The sequence below is a fragment of the Convolutriloba macropyga genome, unplaced genomic scaffold, assembly GCF_964194025.1.
Source record: "Convolutriloba macropyga unplaced genomic scaffold, txConMacr16.3 SCAFFOLD_5200, whole genome shotgun sequence".
In the NCBI taxonomy this organism is placed as follows: domain Eukaryota; kingdom Metazoa; phylum Xenacoelomorpha; order Acoela; family Convolutidae; genus Convolutriloba; species Convolutriloba macropyga.
This window is the reverse complement of record NW_027450918.1, coordinates 8,675-18,022: the sequence shown is the minus strand read 5'-3', so window position 1 is coordinate 18,022 and position 9,348 is coordinate 8,675. Positions and strand designations below refer to the sequence as shown.

Sequence of the window (9,348 nt, the reverse complement as noted above, 5' to 3'; positions counted from 1 at the left end):
AGACCAAAGTGACTTGTTGTGATCGGAAACTCCTTCAGACTATTACCAAGGCTGGGGTGTAAGACCCCAATCTAATATAACTGACCAGGGTAACTCGCAAGGGGTACCGGACCATCTAAACCAAAACCAGCTCTGATCACATTTACTTGAATCGATCAGAAGGAGGAGAGGGGGTGCTAAAACCTCGCAGGGGATTAATGATCAGCAGCTAAAAACACTATTTCGTGACACAAAATTTTCAACTCAATAACGCGCAACGGTACTTAGTCTTCCGCGTGACACTCTCTGGTCATAAAAACACTGTTTACGAGCAGACGTTACCGGCGCTGGAAGGTATTTGTTCTGAAGCCCCCAGACATTCCACTTCCAGACTCTACACAGGTTGAGCTTCTTTCAATGGGTTGCGTTTGAACCCAGTACGTGACCCCAGCACACCTGAACCCGGGTGTTGTCTAGGCTTTCTTGCGTTCTAGCGTTTATACTAACCAAAAAGTTCCCGGGTTGCTGGCCATACAAAATTCTTAGTAGTCATACTCGGTAATATATGATTTTTAGTAACCATACTAGGTCATATATGATATGTATGAACTCTTGGTATTCATACGATGATCATATATGATTTGCTAGAAATCATACAGAGATCATATATTTTTCATTTTCTATCGAAATTGAAAAATTCTCTTGGAAACCATACAAGGCCATATATGACACATAAAACATTGACTGGTGCCCCATATTCCCGTATAATGTAGTCAGACGTCATACTAAGTTATTGTATCGCATTTGCAATCCACATTTGATTCTTTTTGTTCGCTAAAAGAATAACTTTGCAAATTGAACACATTCACAAAACAAATTTTAGGTTATGCAAATTTTTTAATGTTTCTTATAAATGAGCGTTTATAGGTATTAACTGGCTGCAGAGAATATCAAAACTTTAGTTATCTAATTTTGCAAATAATTTTGTACGTCTAATTAGGTGGCGGCTCACAAAGTGATGCCGGGGAATCATGTAGGTGATGCCTTGCCAAATAAAATTTGAAAACCCACAAATGATAAAAAGATTTATGAAACAGATAAATGATTCTTGGTAATCATACGATGTTCATATATGATTTCCTAGTAATCATACAAGGATGAAATATGATTTCTTAGTAGCTATATAAGGATCGTACTAGGAAATACGTTATGATTTCTTTGACGTTATATATATTCCTCGTATGTCTACTAAGAAGTGGCGACACGGGTTTTGAGCGCAGATTTCTCTCCTCTTCGTCCAAACATGGTTTGATCAGAGATTTTTTGAACTAGAACTTCGGTCCAAAATAGTTTTGTTTCACAGCCACAATATTTATATTGCCAGCCAAATTACCTATGATCACGTCATACTAAGAAAAAATGCCCTCTGATCAGACATCGGTGCCTTTGTCTACCAAATGATGTTTCAGCGTTTTCAGGGCCACGAAAATGCAGAAGTAACAGGTATTATTATATATGTCTCAATATGGGGTATCACAATCAGAAACTCCAATTTCGGTCAAAACGATCCATGCCTAGACTTAAAATCAGTCCTTTCAATGTGTTCACTTAGTAAACTAAGTTTGCAACGTTGCTTTTTTCCTCTGCAATAGGAAATTTAAAACCAAGACAATGCAATGCAACTCATTGACAATTTTAATTTTTCAGTTTCATTTGAAACATAATGCCCTTTTTCTTTCTATTTTTCTTCTAAACTCGGAGAGAAATTTGATAGTTAAGTTCGCGTAAAGATTAAAGTAAAGGGCTAAATAAATATTTCAACAAAAATTTTTTTGAGAATTTTTGGTGATGCTTTTGTTTGTTAGTTATGCTATATGCACATGATGCATTCAAAAATTTTATATGTTGTGGAAATATTGGGTACTTTTTTTGATTATTTTTTTCACGCTGTGAGCAATGGTTAGCGTTTGAAAAATTCCAATTGTTATATTGCTAGGACAGCGGCACAAAGGCGATTTGTCTGAATACTATTAATTCTCATGAACATTTTTGTTTTAACATACAAAATTTAACGTAATATATATATATATATATATATATATATATATATATATATATATATATATGATAATGAATATACATATATATATATATATATATATATATATAATATATATATATATATATATATATATATATTCATTATAATAATATATTATATAACAAAAATAATAATCAACATATTTTTTCTAATAATATTATATATATATTTATATATATATATATATATATATATATGTATATATATATATATATATATATAATTTATATATATATATATATATATATATATATATTTATATATATATATATATATGATAATGAATATACATAAACATGTATATATATATATATATATATATATATATATTCTCTATAATAATATATTATATAACAAAAATAATAATAAACATATTTTTTCTAATAATATTATATATATATATGATAAAGAATATACATAAATATATATATATATATATATATATATATATATATATTCATTACAATAATATATTATATACCAAAAATAATAATAAACATATTTTTCTAATAATGTTAAATATATATATATATATATATATATATATTTATATATATATATATATATATATATATTCATTATAATAATATATTAAATAGAAAAAATAATAATATTATCAATAATAATAATATTTTTCTAATAATAGTATATATATATATATATATATATATATATATATTTCTAATAATAGTATATATATGTTATGAGAAGTTCTTTACGCTTTTAACGTACGCATCTGATGAAAACTTTTGTTTTTGAACAAATTTTCTTTATATTTTTGATCTTAAATATCGTCCATGGAAAATTTGACAAGCTTTGTGAGAAATTTCTTTGCAGTAAAATTATTTTCGAATCGTCACAAAAAGCTGAATGCAAAGATGATTGTCTTTTTTCTCAAATTTTTACATTTTTGTTAAGTTAAAAGCTCTAGTAAGCGTCCTATACGATTGTCAATTCAACAATAATTGAATATCATGGATAATTGGGGGAGTAATTTTTTTTGCGGGGGGATACGGTTAAACACTTTTTCTCTCTTTGGAAAACCGTTGTGTGTTTTTGTCCATTATTGAGCTAAAACTGTAACACTTCACCAAAAATTTCCTTTATGTTAAAATCTTGTAATTCCAGGAAGTTTTTGAAATTCCTTAATTTTGTAATTATCCTAAGAAATGGAAAGAGTTAGAGAATAGGCTCAACATTTTTCAATTCATAAAATCAAAACTTGTTTTTTTAATGCAGTAGGTTGATTTGAGGTTATAGAATAAAAGCTAAATTTTTCAATTCCAAAAACTTTTAATTTTGTAAAGAAAAGAACATGCTCTTCCTGCAAAAAGAATGTTAGTTACTGTATCGTATAGGATCAACGAGCGTAAAAATTTCACAGAAATCTAAAATGAATAACTCAGACACTACTTTATCGCACCGTTTCGGTATCTATTTTTGCATTGAATGGATCTTTAAGCCGCAATAGTGCCTAATTTAAAGCACGCTTTTTAGTTCAAAATTATAAATAATTGGTTCACGTATAAATTGTTCAAAATTTTAATATTTCGGAATGTAAAAATGGTGTAAAGCTTTATTGATTGAGCATGTGAAAAGCTTAATAATATACATCATAGGAATTAGATAAATTTACCAATCTGATTGCCAATGGAGAGAAATTGAGTGAACTATTATGTTGTACGTTTTGACCAGTGCTATAAGAAACGGTAGAAAAAGAGAGATCCTCGCTTATGCTTGGCAGAATCACCTTTGAATTGCAGAGATAGAGTCAAAACTCTTTTTATTTTTTTATATCAGTATTTGTATGTTATAAAAAGCTAGAAAGTTAGTCGCGGAGGGATAGTGGCGTTAATCTGAACAATTTTTTATCGTTAATATCAATAAAATTTAAATTTTCTTTTTGGAGTTTTTGAAGAGCTGCATATTTCTTTGCTTTGTCCGAAACATCACCGAATTCATAAATATCCTGAATTATCAATAAAAATAATTCATCACCTTAGCCGTGGTCAAATTTTGTTCATTATCTGTTTTCTGCAATATTGCTACTTTTTCAAGGCATTAGCATAAGAAAAATAAACAAAAGATACACAGAGCGGCCAGAATTGCACGTGACAATTTGGGTATACCTCTGCGGCGTTATGCACAAATTTTTTTTCTCAAAACAATTATCTGAGAATCAATAAGTGACACTTCAGCTTTTAAACTGATTTTGGTCAACGTTTTCTATTTCAAGAGGGAGGCATAAAATTTTCTTCACCAAATTATCTTTTCCAAAACTGTCTTCATTTAATCTGTCCTTGAAAAAAATAGGAAAGCAAGGACGTTGAAATTGGTTAATTATTGTTGCAAGAGTCTTCACCCACTGTCAGTGTTCTGTTCTGGGTTCATCGAGATAACCCAAAAAATTACTAGAAAATATCAAAATGCCGGTTTCTTCTGTTTAGATGGATTGCCTTTTCATAGCACCACCTTTTCATAGCATATAAAATGAAGAGAGATAACGAATTGTTACCTTTTGCAGAGGTCAAAGTGCTGAGACGTAGTTCAAAATACGAGAACTGCTCTTCTAAGGATGAGTTGATTGTGAATCTGTGGCAAGTGGTTGAGGAAATGAAACCCAAACTGCAGAAGAAGTTCCTCTGGTTCCTCACTGGTTCTGAGAAGATACCAATCGGCGGATCCAAAGACCTCAGTAAGTCATTACGATTCCTTTCTTCGAAACGTTTCTTTGTAATCAATTCTTTTGTTCTCTTTGTTCTCAGGGTTAGACACGACACGTTTTGTCAAAGTAAGAGAGATGTTGCATTTCAGTCTATTTTATTTATTTTTTTCATTTATTTTTGTTTTTTATTTGTTTTATTTTAAAAAATCAACATAATGTGTACATACATAAATGTATGCCAGGACAATTCTTGAGTTGGATTCGAACTCAAATAGTAAAAACGGTATTCTATGTACCGAAAGTAAACTTGAAGGTATCGTGGGAACCTAAAATCCATTTTCTCCGTTTACTTCATAGAGGCTTGAAAACATTCCATGCCTCAAAATTGCTTCCCGGGTCGAGAAACTTTCTCAAAATAATGTAAGAATTGCACTAAACAGGGCTGTTTCTAAAATTTAAGTGCAAAAACTTAAAAGAAGGCTCTGAAACTGCGCTGAAACTTTGAAAGAAATGCGGCGAAAACGGTGAATTTTGAAAAATTGCTTTGACTTTAAATAGGCTTCGGACCCCACTCTCTTCATAAATTATGTAAAAGTTTTGTGAAAAATCTTTAATAAAGTAGGCTCCAATGATATGGCAAGAAATTTAGGAAACAGTGCTAGGAAGCGTTTACATCCACTGAATTTATTTAAGAAATTTATAAATTAGGCTGAATTTTGAGAGTTTTTCTCACAAAGTATCAGCGCATTTCAGTGTTTTATTATGTAAAGATTTCGAGACACTATTTAGAAAAATTTAGCACTTTCAGCGCAATTTCTTATATATATTTAGAGCAATCATAGCATTTCTCACAAAATAATGCGCTGAAATTTTGCTGATGCTCGAACCGTGTTCCTTCTTCGCTTGTGTTACTGCTTAGGTGTTGCAAAAATGAACTCTCTATAACAAGTAACTCCAGAATGAGTTTAGATTCTCAATGTTTTTGATAAAATAGCATAGAAGGACAAGTTTTGAACAATAATAAAGTCAAAGTACTTTCCTTGAGAAGACACAGAATACAGAGTTTGGTCCATCAAAGAACTGTCTTCAGAAGCTACTTTTCAAACAAATTGGTTTCAATTAAAAGAACAAAAAACACTGAAATCGAAACTGTCAATTCTCTCACCCAAAATTATTCTTCTACTTCGTAGACCATTTATCTTCTCCAGTTTATGGCTTTTCGCCGTATAAAATTCGTTTTTTGTGTAAAATTCTCTGTGTAAAATTCGTTTTTTTTTCTTATTTCTCATTTTGTTTATCTATGGTATTTTCTGATGACTCAATCACAAATTTAGTTTATCAAGCGTGTTTTTGAGGTATGGGGATTTTGAGTTTTGAATTATATATATGCTTTCGTCAAAGAGACATACGTCATCCATTTAGAATCTGTTTTGTTGTTTTTACAATGACTTATCTAAAACTTACTTTCACGTTAATTTCTGTTTCTTTCTGACAATGGTTTTTTAACCATATAGCTAAGATAATAATAGAAAAAAAGGTATAAATTTTGTTTAGAGTAATAATATTGATAGATGGGTAGAAAAATTCTTTCATATTTTTTGATAATGTCTCCACCTCGTTTGTGAAAAGTTAATTTTTTCCGAAGTAAAGCCCTATTATTTTAAATGATCATTAATACGCAAAGTTAATTCTTTTTTTATTTTTTCTTGTTTGTCTTTGTACCAAATAGCTTCCTGGTTAAAATTATCAATAATGGTTGACTGTATGTTATTGTTCGATCGTAAATTTAGTTTTTATAATCTCTATTTCTCAAATTTTGTAAATTATAGTTGATGCAACTGATGGTCCAGTTTTACTTTGATAACATCACAGAGCCGATTCTCTAACGGCTTTACGCCTAGGTAGCTTTGTTAAATGGCGCTAATCATGGCTGATTAAAAGCTAAAGGGGATCTGATCATGCATTATCCCAGTGAATTCGTAATTTTTATCGTTGGAGATCTGGAAAATTTCTGACTTAGTTTCTTTACCCTTCTTTTTAGATAAAGCTGGTTCAGACTTTATATTCACACATGGCCCGGTTTAAGACGACAAAAAATTTTTATCAGGGTTTAAAACATTAAAAATCAAGCTCGTCAGATCCTACGCGATAAAATTTGTTTATGATAAGAACATGCGCCATACAAATTCTACAGTATGAGAACTTGCACGATACATATTTTTTCTTAACTCAATCTTGATAAAAATTTTTAGGTTTTGGATCTTACAGGACCCTGTATGAAATAAAAATATCTGGTAAATCTTCTGAGAACTTGAGATTTGATAAGATCCTCTAGGCGAACACTCCTAAGCTAAATAGGCTAAAGTATTGATTTCTTAGGTTGAAAGATTAACCTGAACAATTTCTTAGGTTGAAAGATTAACCTGAACAATTTCTTAGGTTGAAAGATTAACCTGAACAATTTCTTAGGTTGAAAGATCAACCTGAACAATTTCTTAGGTTGAAAGATTAACCTGAACAATTTCTTAGGTTGAAAGATTAACCTGAACAATTTCTTAGGTTGAAAGATTAACCTGAACAATTTCTTAGGTTGAAAGATTAACCTGAACAATTTCTTAGGTTGAAAGATTAACCTGAACAATTTCTTAGGTTGAAAGATTAACTTGAACAATTTCTTAGGTTGAAAGATTAACCTGAACAATTTCTTAGGTTGAAAGATTAACCTGAACAATTTCTTAGGTTGAAAGATTAACCTGAACAATTTCTTAGGTTGAAAGATTAACCTGAACAATTTCTTAGGTTGAAAGATTAACCTGAACAATTTCTTAGGCTGAAAGATTAACCTGAACAATTTCTTAGGTTGAAAGATTAACCTGAACAATTTCTTAGGTTGAAAGATTAACCTGAACAATTTCTTAGGTTGAAAGATTAACCTGAACCTGGCTTGTTGTACTTAATCCTGCCGCACAGGCATTGATCGAAAATAGAGCTCTTCAGCCGCCGATTTGATTATTTTTATAAACAAACTGATAACTTTTTTTTGCTCATGAAAATATCTTGTAGGATCTTTAAAGATGAAAATTGCTGTAAGGTCTCACAGGTTTAAATGTTCTTACAAAAAGTTGTTTTAAACTCTTCCGAAAACTGAATTTTTATCTTACAAGAGTTGATCAGAATTCTTGTATCTATTAGATATTAAATATCTATCAGATTCTGATCAAATCTTGTTGGATAATAATTCAGATCTCGGAATAGTTTGTAGGATATCTATCAGAAATTAATGAAAGATAAATATTCAATTTTATCCCAATTTTTATTGAGCAATATCCGATCAGATCTTGCACAATGAAATTATGCGCAAAGATGAGATCTTACATGATTAAAAAAATCATTGAAAATCGGAATTATTGTGTTAGCGGCTAAAAGGCTCTGATCCGGATGATTTTTGTCTTGATTGGTCTGATCATTGACATAACACATATTTCTTGCACAGATTTGAGTTTTTACAGGGTTGATAATTCGCAAAGTGGATACTCCCCTGGACAATCTTCCAGTTGCCCACACGTGCTTCAACGAGTTACACCTTCCACCCTACACAACAAAAGAACAACTCAAAGATAAACTCACTTTTGCTATAAACAATACGCAGGGGTTCAATCTCAAGTAAACAAGTAAACAATAATCAGAGCTAATTTTGCTTCGAGCTTCTAGTTAACTTAGCTTATATAAATCATCTACAAAGAAAGTTGTTCTTCTTTCAATGCTTTCTTTCTGAAAATTGCTGGGTTTGGTATGTTGCGATATAAAAATGGGTAGGTATGAAATCAAGAATCAATTAAAATTAACAGCAAAGGGAGCAAAATTACCTAAAGTTTGATCAGTTAATTCACAACTAGTGAATTTTTTAGAAAAATTATTACCAGTCAGAGCCATGTTGCAATTAGCTGCAGAAAATGACATCAAAGAAAAGAAATGGTATATAATTTTGAACATACTTTCATTCCCATCGAAATTTTATGGGCTCAAAGTTGCACTACCTTGAAATGCTTCGTGTGTGCATAGTGTCAATGTACAATTAATGTAGTTTTACGAAATAAAGTATTTTGTGATTAGTTTTTTAAACACTCGTTAGACTGTAGGAAATGAGAGTAAATCAATAGTAGAATTTTCATTACAAGTTTGGAAAAATAAGGACCGAAGGAGTTTTTTTCCTGTCTCTGAACCCTCTGATTTTCTGGGAGCTCAAGTCAGAAATAGAACACATGGTACCTTAATGTTTCGTATAAGAAAACTGTCATCTAATACCCACTCATAATGAAGATACGGTTTACGCAATTAAAGAGCGACTATTTTAAATCTATGATTAGCTATCACATGAAAAAGGAACTATGATTCATATATGTCTCATTAATGATTTAGGACGTGTTTGGTAAATGAGATTGGATGGCAAGTCATCAAAATCAACACAAAAAAAAAACAGTCAGAACTCTGATTTCACGTTTGTTTCCTGTCATGAAAACCAATAAATCCGAACTGAAGCCAATGATAAAATTCTTTTATTAAACTATTTATGAGACCTCCATTAATCGACATAGTAACAAAA

At 30.6% G+C, this 9,348-nt stretch overlaps 1 protein-coding gene across 1 annotated transcript; it reads left to right on the top strand.

Moving 5' to 3' along the window:
- The first annotated feature begins 4,548 nt into the window (after window positions 1–4,548).
- LOC142356272 (putative E3 ubiquitin-protein ligase HECTD2) lies at window positions 4,549–8,501 on the top strand. Its single transcript, XM_075408218.1, has 2 exons — window positions 4,549–4,775; window positions 8,255–8,501. The coding sequence occupies exons 1-2, from the start codon at window positions 4,571–4,573 to the stop codon at window positions 8,410–8,412; spliced, it is 363 nt and encodes a 120-aa protein (XP_075264333.1). The 5' UTR covers window positions 4,549–4,570; the 3' UTR covers window positions 8,413–8,501.
- Window positions 8,502–9,348: the final 847 nt, after the last annotated feature.

Excerpts from the sequence above, each read along its gene's own strand:
- LOC142356272 (XM_075408218.1), top strand. The coding sequence starts at position 4,571 with ATGAAGAGAGATAACGAATTGTTACCTTTTGCAGAGGTCAAAGTGCTG. Across the intron at positions 4,776-8,254 it reads CGGCGGATCCAAAGACCTCA|GGTTGATAATTCGCAAAGTG; the intron begins GTAAGTCATTAC and ends GAGTTTTTACAG.